Source organism: Sinohyriopsis cumingii, chromosome 17 (assembly GCF_028554795.1).
Source record: "Sinohyriopsis cumingii isolate HCF-2022 chromosome 17, ASM2855479v2, whole genome shotgun sequence".
NCBI lineage: Eukaryota > Metazoa > Mollusca > Bivalvia > Unionida > Unionidae > Sinohyriopsis > Sinohyriopsis cumingii.
This window is the reverse complement of record NC_142977.1, coordinates 19,311,899-19,336,811: the sequence shown is the minus strand read 5'-3', so window position 1 is coordinate 19,336,811 and position 24,913 is coordinate 19,311,899. Positions and strand designations below refer to the sequence as shown.

Genomic DNA, 24,913 nt, shown 5'->3' with positions numbered 1-24,913 from the left:
GGGAATTTTCTTTTGAACCATTTGGCGAAGAACGTGACGATGTTTGCCTAAGCATTGTTTCTGGTGTTTGGACAAAGGGATCGTGCCTTTCAAAACGTTCAAACAACATTCGCACACGGTATCGATGACCTCTTTGGAGGCCGTTTGAATGAGTTTTTTTCGTAGGGGTGGAGAAGCTTTGGACAGGACAGATAACATGTCCCCATGTTTGACTAAACGTGGTGGCAGTCCTTTCCTTTTCTTTCCTTGGGGTTTTCTGGAGGGTGACATCTTTGAGTCTTCAGGAGCACCAAAAAAACACTGATATCCTACTCGGTCACAGGCCTTTTTTATACTGGAACGCGTCGCCACTGATTGTCTTTACGTTTTATCAGTTTGAGGACAGGCATGACACGTCGTGCAGGGGTACGCAACGGACTAAATCGAGCCAGTTCTTGCTTGGACAAATCCAGTAAACTTTGTAACATGCCCGATCTTTCATGGACTTTGATTTTGGGAGAAGGTACTTTGTGAGCAGCAGCCACTGCCGCTAAATTGGAAGGTCCTGCCACTGGGGAAGTTCTTTTGGGGGTCATCAACGGAGATGTTCTTGGTGTGATCAACGTCTCCAAGTACTCTTCAGTTCCTGGTGACATCAACGGAGAAGTGGACAAACGTGAGGCTGTCGGAGACGCAGTCACTGCTGTGGCAGGTCGTGGTTTGCGAGTGTAAGGTTGCGTCCTGGCCGAAGTGCCTCTCTTGTGACTAGTTTTCTTCTGTGGACTTTTCTTTTTCTGAGGACTTTTTCTCTGTTTCTTTTCCTGGGGGCTTCTTTTCTTTTTCCGGGGTGGTGGTGTCTGGTAAGAGGAGGGTCCTGCCACTGGAGAAGTTATTCTTCTTGGGGACCTGGTCTTTTTCTTTTTCTTCTTGGGGCTTCGTTGGACTTTTGTCTTGGGGATAACTTTGGGGGCATTAGGATCCCATCTTAAGAGTGAGCGAATGATGACCCCTCCTAGAGTACCGCTCCCTCCAGTTTTCAAAATGATTTGTTTTTTGGTTTGAGTGTCGATGCGGGGATCGGCCAGTTGGACCAAAGCGACTTTGTTTCGATCGAAAAAGCGTTGGGTTTGATGTGGAATCTGAATGATTCCTTGGAGTAATTGACGTGCCGTCACCGTGAACCATCGTAAGACTTCTTTGAGACTAGCTTCTAAGACACGAACTCGTGTTTGTGGATCTTTTTCTCGACTGATGCCATACAAGGCACGAATCAATTTGACGGGAAGATGTGACTGAAGGGACGTCATGTTTACACTGTGAGTGAGACAGACGAAAAAGGGTCTGAGGTTTTTATAGATTTTTTTCATGGGGAGTGAAATGAAGTCGAGGACGGAGACGTGTACAGGACAGGCCCTCCGTCTTGGCACCAGTGGTGAAACAAGTGGGTACGAAATCGCAAATCCTCGGGGGTCGTAGGTTTCAAATCGACGAGTAAATAGGCGTGTGGCGTTTGAGTGGCATCGTCGTACGCCTGAGTCAGCCAAGGCGTTCCTAACTGTTTGGCTAAGACTTGCACTTGCGATTTATCTCGAGGGCTTTTAAACAAGACCACGTAATGCGCATTGAGACTGATGGTGCGATGGGCTTTACTTTGTTGAAACAAATTTTGGGTGACGTAAACGACACTGGCATTACGGTGATGCCCTTTACGCGTGAACCACAATTTAATTTCTTCTTCGTCTTCTCCTAACATGTCGTCGAAAATGACCAAATGGGTTTGACGGGAGTCAGAGACGATGCCGTCGTCTTCTTTAGGAATGCCTTCCACGAACACGATGGAATCGCCTTGACTTTCTCGCAAGAGGCTGTACGCCGATTGCCACTCTTTGTAACACCACACGATCCGTTGAGGGGGCCGATCGATCAAATGATGTTTATGTTCGATCAAACGTTTGACGAATTCGGTTTTGCCAGAACCGCTAGGTCCAGCAATGAGCATGTTAAAGGGATGGCGAAGATACAAAGCCTCCCAACTGGCACGATCTAAGTGTTCGTCGATGACTTTGACAGTAGAGGAAGAGGGAGCAGAGACAGCAGAGGTAGTCATGGTGTCAGAAATGTCACTTGTGACACTAAAACAAACAAGACAAGAGTTTATATACTTTTTCAGAACACGTTTATTGAATGTTTTTTATCAAACATGAATACGAAAGACAAAAATACATAAAAGCCAAAGGCTTAAGTACAAGGATAAAAGGCACATGATAACGATGAACGTGGAATAAACACAAGTGTCTGTACAACATGTTTTGGGTAATGTTCTAACCAGTTCAACAGGGGGTAAGGTCACACAAGTGTCCTCCCGAAAGGGTCTTTCAGGTCTGTCCACGACAGTCCTGTCCTCGGTGACAGGTTCTTCTGGCACCGTCACCAACACGGGTTGAAAAGTAACTTTTTTCCTTGAACAACTCTCGTGCATACTGGGCCACTTCTTGGGTCCAAGCCTCAAAATCCCATTCTTTCCAGGCACGGACATCTGTCCAATGGGGATGTAAGTCACAAGCTACACACACATCGTCATACACGTCTTGGGTAGCTAAAAGTTGACGAATCTTTTTTTCCCGTAGAGGTCGAGAAGTATCCAGATGAAAACGCAAGGCTTTGAGCAAAAGAAGTTTTTCGTGACCATTTAAGGCCATGGAGGTGGTAAGTACTGATCGTAAAGAGTCCACAAAGAATCGGCTGGTAAACGAAATCCCAGAAAACAAGTCACTAAAACACACACCACTTGTCGTCCCAAATTGAATGGATACAGTTCTTGTAATAATCGATGGTAATGATCCACGGTTTGAATACGGTCATTGAGTTCCTTCCACGGAATCTGTTGGATGACATGTGACATAAGTCGTGGCATGGCAGCCTGTTTTTATAGTCTCTTTGTTTCGGAAACAATACACGTACTTTCTAGCCAGAGATCTTCGTTCTCCAGTAGGGAATCTAAATCTTGCATACTGTAACCGAAACGTCAGAGTTCGTTTAGAAGTTTCCTCTTCCTCTAAGTAGATTCCACGTAAAATATGTTGATAATCCTTTAACTTGTCTTCCTCAATGTATTGCTGTAGGTGAATCTCGAAGTAACCAAAATAATGAACATCTCGATCATTCACTAACTCAAAGTGTTGAACAAGGTCTGACCACTGAAAGAATTTCTGACGAATCAGTTCTCTTATACCATTCAGGTACCAGTGGTTAAAGATCTGGTGACGTAACGGATGCAATTGTTCTTTACGTTTCACTTGTATTTTCACCAGCTCTCGGTAAATCCTTTCTCTCAACTCCACAGGCAAAGCACGAATGTTCTCTTGTAAAGTATTCATGAATAGGTCAGTCCGTACAATTCACAAAAGTAATCCACATAGTGAGTAATTTCTGGCCACTGCCGTTCAGGGTAACGTCCAAGAACGTCACTGAACTCTTTTGATGTAAACGGTCTAGAGTGATATAATAGGACGAATGCACCCTTGACCCAAAGAAATCTAACACACTGGTTGACTTTTTTCACTTTCCTCTTGTGAATTTCTCGACACAAAAGTTCTACAGTGACCCATTGAGATTTCACTCTGGCAAACCCCTGCCAAACTTCTTTGTAAATCTTCTCTTGCAGTTCTTTAGGTAATGATTCAATATCGTTTTTGAAATGAAGTTTAAATACTGGTCTCGGTGATGTCCAACATTTGACTCCCAACCAATCTGGTTTCTTCTTCGACAACGACATGGTAAGTTACTTCAATGTCTCGGTCCCACTAAGGGTAAGTAATGACAATTCGGTGACCATCGAGCATGTTCTACGTAGGCCGAATCTTGCGGTTCCCAGTGGTGAAGTGACACACCGCAACTGAAGCACTTGACTTTATCTCCTTCGCCCAAGTAGAAAAATCCGGCTCTGGCTAATTCTTCGGGGGTCGGTCCTCCCAGATACTTTGGCCATTTTCCTTTGAACGATTGAAGACGATTTTCAAAGTCGCAGTATTCCGACAAACGCACAGGAAACGAATATTCGTCTTTCACAGGTTCGTTTCGATGAGGGTTGGGTGACATGAACAGGAGTTTGCTCAGGGCTGGATGACATGCGTAGGGAGGTAAACGTGAAGGTCGACATTCCCCTTTAAACCCGGTAAAATGTCTAAGAGGACGAGCGGCATCGCTTTCGCATCCCTCAGGTTTGACACGCACAGCATCACTTTCCATGATAGGGGCAGTGAGAACAAAGTTCCCATGATGCTTTACGGCATCGCTCAGGTCACAAGGTACAGCATCGCATCCATCGCAAGGCTCACAATCGCACTCGTCTGCAAACTCCGTTACGCAATTACAATGGTAACCACATGGACAATCGCAGTTTCCTTCCGGACATTTTCCATCGCAATGTCTGGTTCTTATCCATCCAGTATTAGTCACACTAGAGGAGGATACAACTTTTTTACAATCCCCAAACTGGAACGATGTCTCTTTCAAAGTATTCATCTTGTTTGCTCGGTCTTGGTAGTCACAATGAACTATCGATCTTGACCATAGCCCCCTTTTTATACTAGTCTCAATGCAGTCTCCAGCTTGTACATCTTTCCTTTTTTACGTTTTTTATGTCTTGTTCTGGAAGGTACCGTCTCTAAGGTACCGTCAACATTGTACCGTAGTGTGATGGGTGGAAAGGCCATAGAAAGGTAAGGGCAGTGCGAAGACCATCGAGTATGTTCCAGAATAGCTGAATCTTTATAGATACATAGATCCATTCGTAACTTCAGTCCGCAAGCAAAACACTGTACCTCGTATCCCAATCCTGACTCAGGTCCCAAGTAGACAAATCCTGTTCTAGCTAAAACATGCGAAGAAGGTAATCCTTCCCTATCCGTAGGCCATTTCTGAAACGTGTTCAATCAACGGGCACAATCACAATAGTCAGGTAAGAAGACTGGAAAATGGTAGGGCTTGAACTTGGAGTTCTCATCGGGTTTCTCACTCGATTCTTGCTGTGGCGAAGTCATCTTTCTGGTAACTATCCTCTTACAACCAATGTTTTATACCAACATGTCCATACGGTAAGGTGAAATGATTGGGAAGTCGCACTCGCTTCTGGTATACAATTTGATAGACTTTTTCCAAGGGTCGACTGACGATGTGGTGAGTAGGTAAACGTACAATCTTGTTCGGTTGATAGGTGGTCACTATAAAGTTTCCATCCTCTCCCGATTGCAAGGCTTCTTTCAATACCCCAAAGTTGACCACTCGACTGGTACGATAATTCAGAGTCAGTCCTTTCACTTTGCACGTCGTGTGCACTTCTCCTTGTTTGTCCCGGTATTCGTAGCCGTAATTTTTGGGACCGCCACTAACGAAATTTAGAATCTTGTCGTCGGGATGCTCGTCTGTCCAGGCTCCTAAACGGTCTCCTTCGATGTCAGGGTGCTGTTGAATCGGGTGATGGATGTAAATGCAACTGTCCGTGTCAAAGTACAGGACGCGTTCTTCTAACAGTTCTAAAGCTTCGTACAATTTTAAGCGAGCATGAGCTGTCACGTAAGCCGCAATGATGACATTTCCAAAAGGGTCGTCTTGTACAAAGTCCAGATCTTCTTCGTAATTGACCAAGATCAAATCCTCTCGAACGACGTCCACGTGTTTCATGTATTTGGTTTTGTCGTGAATCATCTGGAAGTAGCGGGAAGGTTCTGTCAAATATTCCGTCTTGGGTAAACACGGTCGTTGTGCCATTTTACCCCACAAGCAATTTAACATCACTTTGGCAAACGATCGCCTGCCTTCGTTTTTCTCGATGTGGTCTAAAGTGATGCCTTCTTGTTCGTAGTATTTCTCTTTGAATTGTATTTGGTCTTCGGGAGTGTGACACCAGGAAGGATAGCCGCTGGCTTCTTGCTTCAGTTTCAAAAAGGCATCCACGTAGTCAGCGAAAATGCCTTTCTGACTGGGATCCCCCTAGTGGTATTGTTGTGTCTTGGGAAAGTGACAAATTTCGTACACTTCTAACAGTTGGTATCCCATGTCCAAAGCTTTGAACAATTCTACGCTGACCCAGGTTCCCGTCAAGGTCCGTTCTTCCTGGCTGTGATGACAAGGCTGGTCTTGGTTGCACGTTTCGGCACAAGTACGGCACAATGGAAACATCAGTTTGCCTTGACAATGGTGAGGTAAGACGGGATGGTATAGGTTCGTGGGAGGCAAAACTTTACACTTGATCAAGCCTTCGTATTGTCGAATGTTTTTCAGGTCGATGTGTTCCGTTAACAATTGTGGGTGCCCTTCAGGAAAGCGACAATATTTGCACACGTAGGGATACAGCGAACACACGTCCAAGTATTTGATTTCTTCTCCTTTCTCTTCGTCGGCTTGGTACAGCAAACAGGTGGCGTTGGTCCTTCCTCCGTACAAACTATCCCTCGGGTTCAGCGGGTCCATGAACTGGTAACTTTCCACGAGGCGTTTAAACTCGGGATCGGTTTTCATACGGTGATCGTACTCGTGTTCCCACATTTCCACCACTTGGTATCCTTGCTGTTCTAACTTTAGGCGTCGCTGACAAGTGTCCTGGTACAAGTCTTCCATGGTTCGTTGCAAAAACTGATTTTTAGTGCCACGGTCAGGGTAACAAACAGGACATCCGTGAAATAAGCAACCGTTAAACTCGTACACGATCTTGGGGTTTTCTAAGTCCCAGCCATCGACCGAATACGTTCCGATGGTCTTTTCGCCCCCTCCGTTGCGGGCATGCTGAATCCACTTGTCTTCCTTGTCGCACAAGTAATGTAACCAGCGTAGGGCTTTGACCGAGTATTGACGTTTGACAAAGTTGGTCGTTTGAGGGCTGATGACAGCCACGGTGTTTTCAGGCATGAATCGTTGTCGATACACTAAGGAACACGCTTTGGCAATGGTGCAAGCTTCTTTCAATGGATCCACCCCTCCGTGTTCCATGAACAGTTTTCGAAATTTTCCACAGCAACGCCGTAAAATGTCCACGTCGGAACGACAATACTTTAGCATTTCTTCCTGAAAGTCGAAAGGGTCCGAGGCGTGAGCCTGGTACCAAGCGTAGAAATCTTCTCGTTGTTCGGTACGCATGTTGTCGGGGTCGTAATAGTGAGCCTCAGGCAAATGGGGTAGAACGGCATGTTGATTGGCTTCCGTATTGAAAAAGTGTGGAAAGTACCCTTTAGCCATTTCTGTCATTCCAAACGTTTTAGGCATTCGACTCAAAGGCATGGCCAAATAGCTCATCGAATCTTTAAACTGAACTTGTCCCACTTGCATGAAAATGATTTTGGCTCCGTTCAAAGTCACTTTAGGACCCTCGGTGCCTTGTTCCGTATAGTATCTGAGAAGAAACTGTCCATCGTATCCGGAAAAATTGTGAGCCATCACTGTGGCATGACGATGACAATCTCGGTAACGTTCGATGTCCTCTTGGCTCCACGTCTTGTCGACGGGGTCTAAGACCCATTGGGCAAAATCGGCTAACGTGTTCGGTCCCCGAAAGATTTTTTCACGTCCTCCAGGAATCTTGCTGCAGTGAGGGCAATGACTGAAGATACGTTCTTGAATGCACTTCTCGCACGCTCGATGAGCCACGCAGAAATTAGAGATGTGAATGCCAGTCTCTTGCATGCATTCGAAATCGAAAAAGATGAAATTGCCTTTCTTCTTGTGACCGTCCTCTTTCTCTGGTGGGGGTTGGTATTTTTGCACGTAACATTGGTGTTCCAAGTCCACGATGTGGTGACAAATGTGACATTTTTTCTTTCCTCGACATACGTGTGCCTTGGCATTGTTGGTAAGTATGCCTTGTCCACACGTAGAGCACAATCTCAGGAGTTGACAAGCACATTTCTTCTGTGAACCTTGTGTTTTCAAATGTTGTTGGTAACAGGTAGGGCTGACAAACGTGCGCAGACAAGTTGAACAAGGCACTGGTTCTTCGCTCAGACAGGGTGGAAAGGCCAAACATCCTGGGCATTTCGATCCACAATGCTTGTGTTGCTCTCGATTGTTATAACCATAATCACATTTCTCACAATAATAACCGTATCCTAGGAATCCAGTGATACTGGTAATGGTATCGAAATGGCCATCGTTATAATAGACATGAATGTATTTTCCGTCCTTAAATTCTTGGCCTCGAAACAATAGAGGCCCGCGCATTTCTTGAGGGTGCACTTTCAAGGTGTAGCGTGGAGCTAGGGCATCTTGCAATTTGTGCATCTCAGGAATGCCACAGGGTGTGTCTTTGGACAGGCCAGCTTGTTGTAACAGGAGTTCAGCTTCGTTTCGTTGTTTGGCTCGGTCGGATTGTTGAATAGTCTTCCAGGTTCTTTTCCATTCTACCGTGTCGTTCTTGTTGGCATAGGTTCGTCCCACCACGATGGCACGGGCTAAACACATCTGGTCATGAGGGTTGTGAATTCGGACGAGACTTGTTTTGGTGTTGCGAAGGTCGTCCACCAATAACATCTTTTTGCGTCCTGTCCCTTGAGGAGGAGAGACGTGGGTCATGTCCAGTGTGGCTTTTCCATCGGTGATGTCAAACTGGTCATTAGATTGTTGTACGTGTTGAATCTTGTCCATGACTTTGGAAGCGGTCAATTCTGCAGGGGTGCTAAACTCGATCCAAACAGGGGATTTCAAACCGTCGTGTTGTATGGAAAGTCTCAAGCGATCGTCTTCTTTGGGTTGACATTGTTGCTTGAGTGCAGTGAGCAAAGAATCCCACACCTCAGTGATGAACACTTCTGCTTTCTCTAACGGCACTTCAGCCTTGAAATCTTTAAACTTCACTGTGTATTTGTAAGCCGTGGTTCTAAATTTTCTAGAGGAGCGCTTTTCCGTCTCTCGAATGGAATAGTACTTTTCAGGGTTGACTAAGGATGGTGAACTTGGTTTAGAGGTTTCAAATTCTGGTTCACTCATGTCCTCTTCAAAATCACTGGCATGAATTTGTGCCAAGATTTCAGCCCTGGTAGATCACGTTTCTGCGTCTTACTTTCTTCTTCTTCTTTCTTCTCGAATGAATTAGATCGTTTCATCTTGAAAGCAAAAAGTCAAATGACTCAAGTTCAAACACCATGAGCTACTTTATAGTCATAGCAGACCAGCGTATATAAAAGGGTGTGTGTCTTATCCTTTCACTATTCATTTCACTCTCAAGCCGAGCACAACGATGGAAGAGACTAACCAAATCGAACGTTTCGTCAGAGCTTTGCGAGGGGTCATTAGAAAATTCTCTTCAGACCAGCCTACGGACTACTCTCCTTCCTTTAGAGATAAAAGTCAAGATACTTGCTATATCTGCCAGAAGAAAGGGCATTGGTCTTCAGAGTGTCCAGACCGTCAAAAAAGAACAAAAACAGGGGCTAAAAAAGACAAAAGTCAAGATACCTGTTATTATTGTAAAGAAAAAGGACATTGGTCTCCAGATTGCCCGAAAAAGAAACAAGAGGAGTCAGAAGAAAAGAAGGATTCTTCAGAAGAAGAGAGGGATTCTTCAGAGGAAGAAAGCAGACAGGTGAAGAAAAAGAAACAGGAGAAGAAAAGAAGAAGGGAAGAAAGTGAGGAGGAAGAAGAGGAAAAGAGTGTGACAGTGAAGAAATTCAAAAAACAGAGAGACTAAAAAAGGAGAAAGAAGAAGTCAATGAACTTTAAATTAAAGTGTTGTGTTGTGAATTGGATTGTAAAAAATGGATAAAAGAATAAATGAATGATATAAGGTAAGAGTCTTTGAGTTTTGATTTTAAAATAAGAAGCTACACTCACGCACTCATAAAAAGACACGTACTATAAGGGTAAAATGGGTGGGTTATTTTTTTTTTTTTTTTTGAGTTATTGGCAAATTGAAATTGTATTTCTTTTCGAGAAATGTGGGTGGCCCTGAAAAGGGCCTTTTTCTCTTTATGATGTAGGGGTGAGTTTAAGCAATCAACTTTAACTGCCTTATGCCTTTGCCACGGCCAAGGCCTACTTCTGGACTGCGTAATGTTGATGATGATTGGGTTGAAATCACTAAGGGTGGTACGGTAGGCTTAGTCACAGGGTTGACGTGTTTAGCTCGGGAAGGTCGTATTCTCTTCGGTCGTAATAAAGAAGTCTGATACATTTGTTTCAGACTTCTTAACTCCGCTAAAATGTCCAACAGTACCGTGACCGTTTCATTTTCACCCTCTTGTTTCTTTGCTGCTACTTCTTCTTGCTGTTGTTGCTGTTGTTTTTTTCTTACCTCTTCTTCTTGCTGCTGTTGCTGTAGGAGAAAAGCCTGTTCCGCTTCCTTTTGTCGTTGTATAAATTTCTCCAATTCTTCTTTCTGTCTCTGTCTAAAATTCTCCACTTGCGGTAATGAAGAAGGTAACGAAGGTTCCGGAACAAATTCTTGCGAGGAGAGAAAATCCACAAAATCCCAATGTACCTCTTCTGAAAGTAAGTCCGGGTTCCCTTGGGCGGTCTCCCCTGCTGGTGCACCCCATTGGATCGTTTTCTGAGTTTCCGTCATGTTGAATCACTGTCGCATAGATTGACTGCACACAAGCGCTAGCGAATCTATATAGACTACGTGACGTCACAGACTGCTCTCTTCGGATTGGATGCGGGCTGACTGAATTCTGTAACGCGTGTTCGGATTGGTGAATGAACTCAATCCGTTTCAATCCTTTCTGTCCCTATAAATAAGCGCAGTTCACTGCATTGATTCACCTATTGTCGGAGCCTCAACATGTGACAGACGTTGAATCTTCAACCCTTGTGTCAACAATGATGTTCAGGACGGACATGCTCATGTATGTCCGATCCAAGTGGACCGTTGTCCACAGGACCACCAGCAGTTTGTGGATAAGAAGAGTCTACATAGAGAGACAAGGTTGCCTCAAGAGGACTCTGATGTATGGCCCTGCTGTAAGACGAAGTTTGAGGACAAGAAGATGTCGCAAATGCCCTTTATGTTAAGGGCATAATAACATAAACCAAAGGCCCTTTTCAGGGCCAGCCATATTTCTCGAAAAGATATAGCCTTTCCATTGCCTACCCTTTTTTTTTTTAAATTTAAATTTAAATTTTTAAATTTAAAAAAAATTTTTTTAAAAACAAAAAAAATCCCATATTCAATTTCCCTTGACGCTAGACAGTCCCACGATTTATTTCCATGTTAAATTCCCCTTGACGCTAGATTGTCCCACGATTTATTCCCATGTTAAATTCCCCTTGACGCTAGATTGTCCCACGATTTTTCTCCATGTTAATTTTCCATTGACGCCAGATTGTCCCAAGGGGTTCTGTAATGCTAATTCCCATTGACGCTAGGGTATCCCACTTCACTACTAATGTCCGTTTTGTTGTATGAGACACCGGAAATACACAGTAATATTTTAGCTATAATGAAAGTACATGTTTGACCCTTATCTTTCGAGATTTTATGTCACGTGACTGTAACCATTGTAAGCTTTTTTTATATAAATTAGCAATACAGTTACAGTATGGCAAAAATCGGTCCCTGCCGTTTGTTGTTAGATCTGACATAACTTTGAAAATATTCAGTACTTTTTTTCCCCACCCGTCTAGGTCAATCACATAACGCAAATGATTAGGGATTATATGTTAATACTAATAAGAAGACATTTGCAACGTTTGGGTGAATCCTACCGATTATATCTTAAAGGTATGCCATAAGACGCCTTTCTAATTACCTCAATAATTGACTTAGAACTTACAAATGTATCTAACTGTTTTATTGCTTGTTTCATGTGCGTCTTCTTGGTCTATCCTGTAGTGAATGTACTTGTTGGAAACGCAGACGTTCTCTGAATAGATTGCTGTTTCTCTTTTGCGAAAAGAGATTTCCATCAAACAACATGTGCATTCGTTTTCGGTAAATTACTATACAGTCCGACATCCAAGGTATTTATTTTGCCTTTGTAGTTCCATTGAAAAATAGATTCTTTGATTCAGAAATTTATTGTAATTCACCTGGAGGCATTGGGGTAAGTTTTGTCTCAATTGCCTACATATTTCAAAGACCAAGTGATAATTTTGATTGATTAGTTTGGTTTGTAGTATTACTATTTTATAATCTGAAACTAGGTGACAGAAACAAGCAACGCCAAATTATTTTGTTAAATTTAAGACATAAATTAATTAGGAAAGTCATAAAATAAGACTTTAAGAGGAACTTGTAGTAAGACGAATTAAATCTAAAATAATTCAAACCGTTCTATCACTAGTCCAAATGAATCGAGTCTTCAGTTTTTATTCCAGGTCCACGAATGTCCTGTTCTACCATCATCTTAATGTATCACGATGGCATTTGTCCAAAACCCATTGGAACAATTTCACAATAGTCGCAGATTAATGGTTTAGACCAAAGAGCCCTGTGTAATTCCAAGGAATACTCGTAAAATTTCCTCTCAAATTTTATCTAATCGCAACATTAAATACGTCTGTAGATGTTAAAACAAGAATATATGAAATATAAATTTGGATAGAATTTAAACCCGTGTACAAGAATTAGATACGTGAGATCTTGATTAAAGATGATTACAATTTACATGCATGATTTTTTTACACACTATGTACATTCTTTCAACAAGTGTTATGATATATATATATATATATATATATATATATATATATATATATATATATATATATATATATATATATATATATATATATATATATATATAGTTACATGTCAATCAAAAGTACAGTACTGGAAATTGATTTCTGTATTTGCCTTACAAGCACTACTTTTTCCAGGCAGTGCGGTCATCATTACATACGGTTTACGTTCAAGTTAATAGCTCTATGTCTTTGTGGTAAGGTCCATCTCTCAGCGACCTCTTAATGTAGTGCCATGAACTGTGATGAGTCCATCCATCCAGGATGTTAGTAGTTTACGCAGTAGTAGTTTGTTGTTTTAATTGCATCTTTCTAAAGGTATTCCATGCCGATTGTTCAGATGTTGTTTAATGCCACGATGTAAAATGTCCTATGTTCGTTCATTTGTTGTTTGGGGTATTATACGAAACTGCGTATGTTAGCTTAAATTAGATTTATTTCGAGGTCATTAGGTTTAAGGATAGTCTTTCTCTTCTTAGCAACAAAACGTAAGAGTGAAGTTAATGCATTTTTATTAAAAACGTTTGTTTCCAATTCAATAAAAAAATGACACATATCTTCTTTGCAAACATAGCTTTCAAAACAAAAAGCATACAACTGTTGTAGACCATACCCATGTTGAAATCACCAGTTTGAGTTGCATCTGTGTTGCGCATGATCAAGATGGACTCGTTAGGTTGATTAGGTCACATGATTACAAAACAATCCATCATGTGATCCTTTCGGAATGCAGTGCCCTCAGAATCTTATCTATATTCGTTTAATCACATGTATGACAAAACGTCCCTAGGAAAAAATCATGCACTCAGTATATCCTATAATATTTCTTGATTAAGACGTTCCGAATAAACTGATCACGCCAAAGAAATTGTACAGTCTCAAAGAAAATGTAAAGTAATTCAAGTAACGCACTGAGGTAACTTACACTCCTTTATATCATGGAACTCGTCCTGTACACCTCAATAGAGTATATGCAGTGGGAAAGTAATACTCTCCATTGCTGGTGAAGACAATGCGCTTAACGAATTTTTACTTCTCTCTCCAGTCCTATGAAAGAACGACAAGATGAACTAAAAAGGAAAATAAGAAACATAGTCTTTTGTGATGTCACTGAGTCTAATCCCACCGCATCCTCTGTGGTCGATGGAGATATCTTCGACGCTATTACGTCATCCAATTGCCTAGAAGTTGCATCCAATACCCTAGATGACATTGCAAAATCTGTCAAAAACGTAAGTAGTCTCCTGAAATCTGGTGGCTATCTTGTTTTGGAAGGATCATTAGAAATGACGTTCTACAGATATGGAGAATTTAGATTTGAATGTTATCCAATCACCAAGGATCAACTTCAAGACATCATTCGAAAAGCAGGATTTGAAATTCTGAGCCTGAAAACTTTAAATATTACCCCACGCCCTGGCGAAAGTTATTACTGCGATTGCACAAATGAATTTCACTTGGTAGCCAAGAAAGTAGAACAATGCGCATAAGTTTACATTGTATTTTACATTGTATTTTGCATAAGTATTGGTTATTCTGCACAAGTATGTTGATAACATCCGATGATGTTTCTGTGTACATTCTTACCAATATATTAGGGTTTTATTTTCTTTTTGTTATTTCATTTTAAATTTTTTGCGAGTGGTAATATAATAAAATGACTTGTACAAGATGTTTATATCCAAATATAAAATAAACATTTGTCATAAACTGACTTTAAATACTGTACTAATACTAATACTTAATAAGTTGTAATGTTGATGGGAATTATTAAATGCAAACTCTTGAAAACAAATCATTAATTCAACATGATCTGAAAGGCATATAAACAATGCATTATGCGTCAACGTATATCCATTGAGATAAATCACATTGCGCATAAGTTAAGATATTAGCAAGTAAAGCACATTTTAAACGTAGCCTTGAAACTTCCAAAATGATAACAGTAGTAAATGGGGATACCCTAGCGACAATGGGAATTAGCATTACAAACACCCCTGGGACAATCTGGCGATAAGGGAAAATTAACATGGAGAAAAATCGTGGGACAATCTGGCGACAAGGGAAATTAACATGGGAATAAATCGTGGGTCACTCTAGCGACAAGGGGAATTTAACATGGAACTATAGTGTGGGTCTGTCTAGCGACAAGGGGAAATTAACATGGGAATAGAGTTTGGGTTTGTCTAGGGACAAGGGGAATTGAATATGGGATTTTTTTTTAAATTTAAATTTAAATTTAAATTTAAAAAATGGGGTAGGCAATGGAAAGGCTATCTCTTTTCGAGAAATATGGCTGGCCCTGAAAAGGGCCTTTGGGTTTATGTTAATATTAATATTAACATAGATGGCATCTGTCACATCTTCTTCTTCTTCTTCTTAAACTCCTTCTAACTGCCGGTCCATACACAAGTACCCTCTTGAGACATCCTTGTCTTTCTATGTAAACTCTCCTCATCCATTGACTAATATCTGTCTTATCAACAACAGTCCACTTGGACCTGACATACATGAGCATGTCCGTCCTAAACATCATGGAAGACACAAGGGTGGATGACTCAACTGTGGTCCACATCTTGAAGCGACGAGAATAGGTGAATCAATGCAGTGAACTGCGCTTATTTATAGGTACAGGAAGGATTGAAACGGATTGAATTCATTCACCAATCCGAACACGCGTTACAAAATTCAGTCAGCTCGCATCCAATCCGAAGAGAGCAGTCTGTGACGTCACGTGGTCTATATAGATTCGTTAGCGCTTGTGTGCAGTCAATCTATGCGACAGTGATTCAACATGACGGAAACTCAGAAAACGATCCAATGGGGTGCACCAGCAGGGGAGACTGCCCAAGGGAACCCGGACTTACTTTCAGAAGAGGTACACTGGGATTTTGTGGATTTTCTTACCTCGCAAGAATTTGTTCCGGAACCTTCGTTACCTTCTTCATTACCGCAAGTGGAGAATTTTAGACAGAGACAGAAAGAAGAATTGGAGAAATTTATGCAACGACAAAAGGAAGCGGAACAAGCTTTTCTCCTACAGCAACAGCAACAGCAACAAGAAGAGGTAAGAAAAAAACAACAGCAACAGCAGCAAGAAGAAGTAGCAGCAAAGAAACAAGAGGGTGAAAATCAAACGGCTACGGTACTGTTGGACATTATAGCGGAGTTAAGAAGTCTGAAACAAATGTATCAGACTTCTTTATCACGACCGAAGAGAATACGACCTTCCCGAGCTAAACACGCCAACCCTGTGACTAAGCCTGTCCTACCACCCTTAGTGATTTCAACCCAATCATCAGAAGTAGGCCTTGGCCGTGGCAAAGGCTTAAGGCAGTTAAAGTTGATTGGTTAAACTCACACCTACACCAAAATAAAAAGGCCCTTTTCAGGGCCACCCACATTTCTCGAAAAGAAATACAATTTCAATTTGCCAATAACTCAAAAATAAACCCCACCCATTTTACCCTTATAGTACGTGTCTTTTTATGAGTGCGTGAGTGTAGCTTCTTATTTTAAAATCAAAACTCAAAGACACTTACCTTATATCATTCATGTATTCTTTTATCCATTTTTTACAATCCAATTCACAACACAACACTTTAATTAAAAGTTCATTGACTTCTTCTTTCTCCTTGTTTAGTCTCTCTGTTTTTTGAATTTCTTCACCGTTTTTTCCTCATTTTCTTCCCTTCTTCTTTTCTTCTCCTGTTTCTTTGCTTCTTTTAAATAGAATTGTCTTCTTTCTTCCTCTGAAGAATCCCTCTCTTCTTTCGAAGAATCCCTCTCTTCTTCCGAAGAATCCCTCTCTTCTTCTGAAGAATCCTTCTTTTCTTCTGACTCCTCTTGTTTCTTTTTTGGGCAATCTGGAGACCAATGTCCTTTTTCTTTACAATAAGAACAGGTATCTTGACTTTTGTCTTTTTTAGCCCCTGTTTTTTTTTTCTTTTTTGACGGTCTGGACACTCTGAAGACCAATGCCCTTTCTTCTGACAGATATAGCAAGTATCCTGACTCTTATCTCGAAAGGAAGGAGAGTAGTCTGTCGGCTGGTCTGAAGAGAATTTTCTAATGACCCCTCGCAAAGCTCTGACGAAACGTTCGATTTGGTTAGTCTCTTCCATCGTTCTCCTCGGTTTGAGAGTGAAATGAATAGTGAAAGGACAAGACACACCCTTTTTATATACGCTGGTTTGCCATGACTATAAATTAGTCTATGGTGTTTGAACTTGAGTCATTTGAGGTTTTGCACTCAAGATGAAACGATCCTATTCATTCGAGAAGAAAGAAGAAGAAGAAAGTAAGAGGCAGAAACGTGATCTATCGCCTCATACCAGGGCTGAAATCTTGGCACAAATTCATGCCAGTGATTTTGAAGAGGACATGAGTGAACCAGAATCCGAACCCTCTAAACCAAGTTCACCACCCTTAGTCAACCCTGAAAAGTACTATTCCATTCGAGAGACGGAAAAGCGCTCCTCTAGAAAATTTAGAACCACGGCTTACACCTACACTGTGAAGTTTAAAGATTTCAAGGCCGACGTACCCTTGGAGAAAGCAGAAGCGTTCATCACCGAGATGTGGGATTCTTTGCTCACCGCACTCAAGCGACAATGTCAACCCAAAGAAGACGATCGCTTGACACTATCCATAGATCACGACGGTTTGAAATCCCCTGTTTGGATCGAGTTTAGCAGACCCGCAGAACTAACCCCTTCCAAAATCATGGACAAGATTCAACACGTACAACAATCTAATGACCAATTTGACATCACCGATGTAAAGCCACACTGAAAATGGCCCACGTTTCTCTTCCTCAAGGGACAGGACGCAAAAAGATGTTATTGGTGGACAAACTTCGCAACACAAAAACAAGTCTCGTCCGAATTCACAACCCTCAAGACCAGATGTGTTTAGCCCGTGCCATCGTGGTGGGACGAACCAATGCCAACAAGAACGACACGGTAGAATGGAAAAGAACGTGGAAAACTATTCAACGATCCGATCGAGCTAAACAACGAAATGAAGCAGAACTCCTGTTACAACAAGCCGGACTATCCAAAGACACACCCTGTGGCATTCCTGAGATGCAAAATTTGCAAGATGCCCTAGCTCCACGCTACACCTTGAAAGTGCACCCTCAAAAAATGCGTGGAACTCTGTTGTTTCGAGGCCAAGATTTTAAGGACGGAAAATACATTCATGTCTATTATCACGATGAACATTTCGATACCATTACCAGTATCACTGGATTCCTGGGATACGGTTATTATTGTGAGAAATGTGATTATGGTTATAACAATCGAGAGCAACACAAGTCTTGTGGATGGAAATGCCCAGGATGTTTGGCCTCTCCACCCTGTCTGAGCGAAGAACCAGTGCCTTGTTCAACTTGTCTGCGCACGTTTGTCAGCCCTACCTGTTACCAGCAACATTTGAAAACACAAGGTTCACAGAAGAAATGTGCTTGTCAACTCCTGAGATTGTGCCCTACGTGTGGACAAGGCATACGTACCAATAGTACCAAGGCACACGTATGTCGAGGAAAGAAAAAATGTCACATTTGTCACCACATCGTGGACTTGGAACACGAATGTTACGTGCAAAAATACCAACCCCCACCAGAGGAAGAGGACGGTCACAAGAAGAAAGGCAATTTCATCTTTTTCGATTTCGAATGCATGCAAGAGACCGGCATTCACATTCCTAATTTCTGCGTGGCTCATCGAGCGTGCGAGAAGTGCATTCAAGAACCTATCTTCAGTCATTGCCCTCACTGCAGCAAGATTCCTGGAGGACGTGAAAAGATCTTTCGGGGACCAAACACGTTAGCCGATTTTGCCCAATGGGTCTTAGATCCCATCGACAAGACGTGGAGCCAAGAGGACATCGAACGTTACAGAGATTGTCATCGTCATGCCACGGTGATGGCTCACAATTTCTCCGGATACGATGGACAGTTTCTTCTCAGATACTATACGGAACAAGGCACCGAACGTCCTAAAGTCACTTTGAACGGAGCCAAAATCATTTTCATGCAAGTGGGACAAGTACAGTTTAAAGATTCGATGAGTTACTTGGCCATGCCTTTGAGTCGAATGCCTAAAACGTTTGGAATGACAGAAATGGCTAAAGGGTACTTTCCACACTTTTTCAATACGGAAGCCAATCAACATGCCGTTCTACCCCATTTACATGAGGCTCACTATTACGACCCCGACAACATGCGTACCGAACAACGAGAAGATTTCTACGCTTGGTACCAGGCTCACGCCTCGGACCCTTTCGACTTTCAGGAAGAAATGTTAAAGTATTGTCGTTCCGACGTGGACATTTTACGACGTTGCTGTGGAAAATTTCGAGAACTGTTCATGGAACACGGAGGGGTCGATCCTTTGAAAGAAGCTTGCACCATTGCCAAAGCGTGTTCCTTAGTGTACCGCCAACGATTCATGCCTGAAAACACCGTGGCTGTCATCAGTCCTCAAACGACCCACTATGTCAAGCGTCAATACTCGGTCAAAGCCCTACGTTGGTTACATTACTTGTGCGACAAGGAAGACAAGTGGATTCAGCATGCCCGCAACGGAGGAGGCGAAAAGACCATCGGAACGTATTCGGTCGATGGCTGGGACTTAGAAAACCCCAAGATCGTGTACGAGTTTAACGGTTGCTTATTTCACGGATCTCCCGTCTGTTACCCTGACCGTGACACTAAAAATCAGTTTTTGCAACGAACCATGGAAGACTTGTACCAGGACACTTGTCAGCGACGCCCAAAGTTAGAACAGCAAGGATACCAAGTGGTGGAAATGTGGGAACACGAATACGATCACCGTTTGAAAACCGATCCCGAGTTTAAACGCCTCGTGGAAAGTTACCAGTTCATGGACCCGCTGAACCCGAGGGATAGTTTGTACGGAGGAAGGACCAATGCCACCTGTTTGCTGTACCAAGCCGACGAAGAGAAAGGAGAAGAAATCAAATACTTGGACGTGTGTTCGCTGTATCCCTACGTGTGCAAATATTGTCGCTTTCCTGTAGGGCACCCGCAATTATTGACGGAACACATCGACCTGAAAAACATTCGACAATACGAAGGCTTGATCAAGTGTAAAGTTTTGCCTCCCACGAACCTATACCATCCCGTCTTACCTCACCATTGTCAAGGCAAACTGATGTTTCCCTTGTGCCGTACTTGTGCCGAAACGTGCAACCAGGACCAACCTTGCCATCACAGCCAGGAAGAACGTGCCTTGACGGGAACCTGGGTCAGCGTGGAATTGTTCAAAGCTCTGGACATGGGATACCAACTGTTAGAAGTGTACGAAATTTGCCACTTGATCAAGTGTAAAGTTTTGCCTCCCACGAACCTATACCATCCCGTCTTACCTCACCATTGTCAAGGCAAACTGATGTTTCCTTTGTGCCGTACTTGTGCGGCTATCCTTCCTGGTGTCACACTCCCGAAGACCAAATACAATTCAAAGAGAAATACTACGCACAAGAAGGCATCTCTTTAGACCACATCGAAAAAAACGAAGGCAGGCGATCGTTTGCCAAAGTGATGTTAAATTGCTTGTGGGGTAAAATGGCACAACGACCGTGTTTACCCAAGACGGAATATTTGACAGAACCTTCCCGCTACTTCCAGATGATTCACGACAAAACCAAATACATGAAACACGTGGACGTCGTTCGAGAGGATTTGATCTTGGTCAATTACGAAGAAGATCTGGACTTTGTACAAGACGACCCTTTTGGAAATGTCATCATTGCGGCTTACGTGGCAGCTCATGCTCGCTTAAAATTGTACGAAGCTTTAGAACTGTTAGAAGAACGCGTCCTGTACTTTGACACGGACAGTTGCATTTACACCCATCACCCGATTCAACAGCAACCTGACATCGAAGGAGACCGTTTAGGAGCCTGGACAGACGAGCATCCCGACGACAAGATTCGTCAGTGGTGGTCCCAAAAATTACGGCTACGAATACCGGGACAAACAAGGAGAAGTGCACACGACGTGCAAAGTGAAAGGACTGACTCTGAATCATCGTACCAGTCGAGTGGTCAACTTTGGGGTATTGAAAGAAGCCTTGCAATCGGGAGAGGATGGAAACTTTAAAGTGACCACCTATCAACCGAACAAGATTGTACGTTTACCCACTCACCACATCGTCAGTCGACCCTTGGAAAAAGTCTATCAAATTGTATACCAGAAGCGAGTGCGACCGCCCAATCACTTCACCTTACCGTACGGTCAAGTCGGTATTGGTCTGTATATAAAAAGGAACCCTAGGCAAGATCGACAGTTCACTGTTCATTGAAGTAACTTATCATGTCGTTGACGAAGAAGAAACCAGATTGGTTAGGAGTCAAATGTTGGACATCACCGAGACCAGGGTTTTGAGGCTTGGACACAAGAGGTGGCCCAGTATGCACGAGAGTTATTCAAGGAAAAAAGTTACTTTTCAACCTGTGTTAGTGACGGTGCCAGAAGAACCCGTCACCCAAGACAGGACTGTCGTGGACAGGCCTGAAAGACCCTTTCGGGAGGACACTTGTGTGACCTTACCCCTACTATAGAACTGGTTAGAACTTTACCCAACACATGTTGTACAGACACTTGTGTTTATTCCACGTTCATGGTTATCATGTGCCTTTTATTCTTGTACTTAAGCCTTTGGCTTTTATGTATTTTTGTCTTTCGTATTCATGTTTGAAAAAAACATTCAATAAACGTGTTCTGAAAAAGTATATAAACTCTTGTCTTGTTTGTTTTTCGTGTCACAAGTGACATTTCTGACACCATGACTACCTCTGCTGTCTCTGCTCCCTCTTCCTCTACTGTCAAAGTCATCGACGAACACTTAGATCGTGCCAGTTGGGAGGCTTTGTATCTTCGCCATCCCTTTAACATGCTCATTGCTGGACCTAGCGGTTCAGGCAAAACCGAATTCGTCAAACGTTTGATCGAACATAAACATCATTTGATCGATCGACCCCCTCAACGAATCGTGTGGTGTTACAAAGAGTGGCAATCGGCGTACAGCCTCTTGCGAGAAAGTCAAGGCGATTCCATCGTGTTTGTGGAAGGCATTCCTAAAGAAGACGATGGCATCGTCTCTGACTCCCGTCTAACCCATTTGGTCATTTTCGACGACATGTTAGGAGAAGACGAAGAAGAAATTAAACTGTGGTTCACGCGCAAAGGGCATCACCGTAATGCCAGTGTCGTTTACATCACCCAAAATTTGTTTCAACAAAGTAAAGCCCATCGCACCATCAGTCTCAATGCGTATTACGTGTTCTTGTTTAAAAGCCCTCGAGATAAATCGCAAGTGCAAGTCTTAGCCAAACAGTTAGGAACGCCTTGGTTGACTCAGGCGTACGACGATGCCACTCAAACTCCACACGCCTATTTACTCGTCGATTTGAAACCTACGACTCCCGAGGATTTGCGATTTCGTGCCCACTTGTTTCACCACTGGTGCCAAGACGGAGGGCCTGTCCTGTACACGTCTCCGTCCTCGACTTAATTTCACTCCCCATAAAAAAATCTATAAAAACCTCAGACCCTTTTTCGTCTGTCTCACTCTCAGTGCGAACATGACGTCCCTTCAGTCGCATCTTCCCGTCAAATTGATTCGTACCTTGTATGGCATCAGTCGAGAAAAAGATCCACAAACACGAGCTCGTGTCTTAGAAGCTAGTCTCAAAGAAGTCTTACGATGGTTCACGGTGACGGCACGTCAATTACTCCAAGGAATCATTCAGATTTCTCATCAAACCAAACGCTTTTTCGATCGAAACAAAGTCGCTTTGGTCCAACTGGCCGATCCCCGCATCGACACTCAAACCAAAAAACAAATCATTTTGAAACCTGGAGGGAGCGGTACTCTAGGAGGGGTCATCATTCGCTCACTCTTAAGATGGGATCCTAATACCCCCAAAGTTATCCCCAAGACAAAAGTCCAACGAAGCCCCAAGAAGAAAAAGACCAGGTCCCCAAGGAGAACTTCTCCAGTGGCAGGACCCTCCTCTGACCAGACAGCACCACCACCCCGGAAAAAGAAAAGAAGCCCCCAGAAAAAGAAAAGTCCACAGAAAACTAGTCGCAAGAGAGGCACTTCGGCCAGGACGCAACCTTACACTCGCAAACCACGACCTGCCACGGCGGTGACTGCGTATCCGGCAGCTTCACGTTTGTCCACTTCTCCGTTAATGACACCCAGAACTGAAGAGTACTTGGAGACGTTGATCACACCAAGAACTTCTCCGTTGATGACCCCCAAAAGAACTTCCCCAGTGGCAGGACCTTCCAATTTAGTGGCAGTGGCTGCTGCTCACAAAGTACCTTCTCCCAAAATCAAAGTTCAAGAAAGATCGGGCATGTTACAAAGTTTGCTGGATTTGTCCAAGCAAGAACTGGCTCGATTTAGTCCGTTACGTACCCCTGCACGACGTGTCATGCCTGTCCTCAAACTAATACGACGTAAAGACAATCAGTGGCGACGCGTTCCAGTATAAAAAAGGCCTGTGACCAAGTCGGGTATCAGTGTTTTTTGGTGCTCCTGAAGACTCAAAGATGTCACCCTCCAGAAAACCCAAAGGAAAGAAAAGGAAAGGACTGCCACCACGTTTAGCCAAACATGGGGACATGTTATCTGTCCTGTCCAAAGCTTCTCCACCCCTACGAAAAAAACTCATTCAAGCAGCCTCCAAAGAGGTCATCGATACCGTGTGCGAATGTTGTTTGAACGTTTTGAAAGGCACGATCCCTTTGTCCAAACACCAGAAACAATGCTTAGGCAAACATCGTCACGTTCTTCGCCAAATGGTTCAAAAGAAAATTCCCATTCGTCAAAAAAAGATGTTAGTGCGACGTGGAGGTATTTTACCTCTCTTGTTAGGCCCCATACTGAAAGGAGTCTTGGGAACCATGTTGGGAGGACTGGTGGGAGCAAGATAAAAGGCCCTCGGAAGTCCCAACATCTCAGAATCGACCCCTGACAACCCCATGGAAGGACGAAAACTAGCTTTAGTGCCTTACAAACGATGGATGGAATACCATCGGTGGCAAGAACAACGCACCCCGCATTTACCTCCCAATCCCCATTTGAGCGAGATGTCCCAGTTACAACACGAACTGCATTCCTTGATGGATCGCCAAGATTTGTCCGAAACAGAAAAATCGCAAAAGTACGGTCAACTCTTGCAACGACTGCAACTCTTTCACCAGAAAGCTTTAGACGAAACAGCTCTACCCACTCTGAAAGATTTTAAGACTTTGATGAAAAGTTCAGCACCATCACCAGTACCAGTACCAGTACCAGTACCACCAGTACCAGTGACCAAGACAGAAAAAGGAGAAGAAGAAGAGGAAGGGTTTCAAACTCCACCAGAAAAAGTACGCAAGTTAACAACACCACCTACCTCCAGAATTGGATGGATTAAAAAGATGATGGCCACCCCTTCTTCCTCACAAGAGAAAAAGAAAGTGAAGACAGAAGTGAAGACAGAAGTGAAACAAGAACCGATATCCCCCGCTCAGACATCCTCCTCCTCTTCGACACCTATTGCCGGCCGCACACGCAAAGCATTGCAATCCAAGAAAGTACCCCAAGAGAAAAAGAGTAGCATCCTCCAAGAGTGGGTGTCTTATTAACACACCAACCAACACAAAAAAATGGAAAAAGTCTTAGCCAGCATTTACTACGATCCCTCCCATCCTGCAGGTTATGCAGGAGTTCAAAAATTGGAAGGCATCGATCATCAATGGCAAGCCGATTTAGCCGATGTCTCTCATTTGGCCAGCTACAATCGTGGCTACAAATATTTGTTTTGTGTCATCGACGTCTTTTCCAAATTTGCTTGGGTCGTACCCTTGACTTCCAAATCGAGCAGCGAGTTAGTGCGAGCCCTGCAACGGGTGTTGAAACAAAGCGGTCGTCACCCTCTTCGATGGCAAATGGACAAAGGCACCGAATTTCTGAACCAAGCTTTCCAAAAAGAATTAAAGAAACGTGACATTCATTTTTTTACCACCGAGAATCCCGAAACCAAAGCCAGCATCGTGGAACGTTTTCAACGCACTTTGAAAGAACGCATGTGGAAATATTTTACGCATCACCACACTCTGAAGTACATCGACATCTTACCGCACCTGGTGCAAGCGTACAACCAATCTTACCATCGAAGCATCGGACGTGCCCCGCAAGACGTGACTCCCGACAACGAAGTGTTGGTGTTTGAGCGCCTGTTT

General features: G+C 43.1%; 1 protein-coding gene and 1 long non-coding RNA gene across 4 annotated transcripts in view; one reads left to right on the top strand and one right to left on the bottom strand.

The window, feature by feature from the left end:
* Window positions 1-24,913, bottom strand: part of LOC149777864 (uncharacterized) — a 224,073-nt gene that overhangs the window by 147,389 nt on the left and 51,771 nt on the right. The window lies entirely within an intron of this gene.
* The window catches only part of LOC149777865 (indolethylamine N-methyltransferase-like), a 53,049-nt gene that overhangs the window by 19,077 nt on the left and 9,059 nt on the right, over window positions 1-24,913 (top strand). For 2 of the 3 annotated variants that reach the window (XM_089938274.1, XM_089938275.1), the window contains exon 4: window positions 13,691-13,877. In XM_089938274.1, coding sequence (XP_089794400.1) covers window positions 13,691-13,877 — 187 coding nt within the window. Of the gene's footprint in view, window positions 1-13,690; window positions 14,356-24,913 lie in introns of those variants that run through there. The other variant, XM_089938273.1, reaches the window with a different exon arrangement.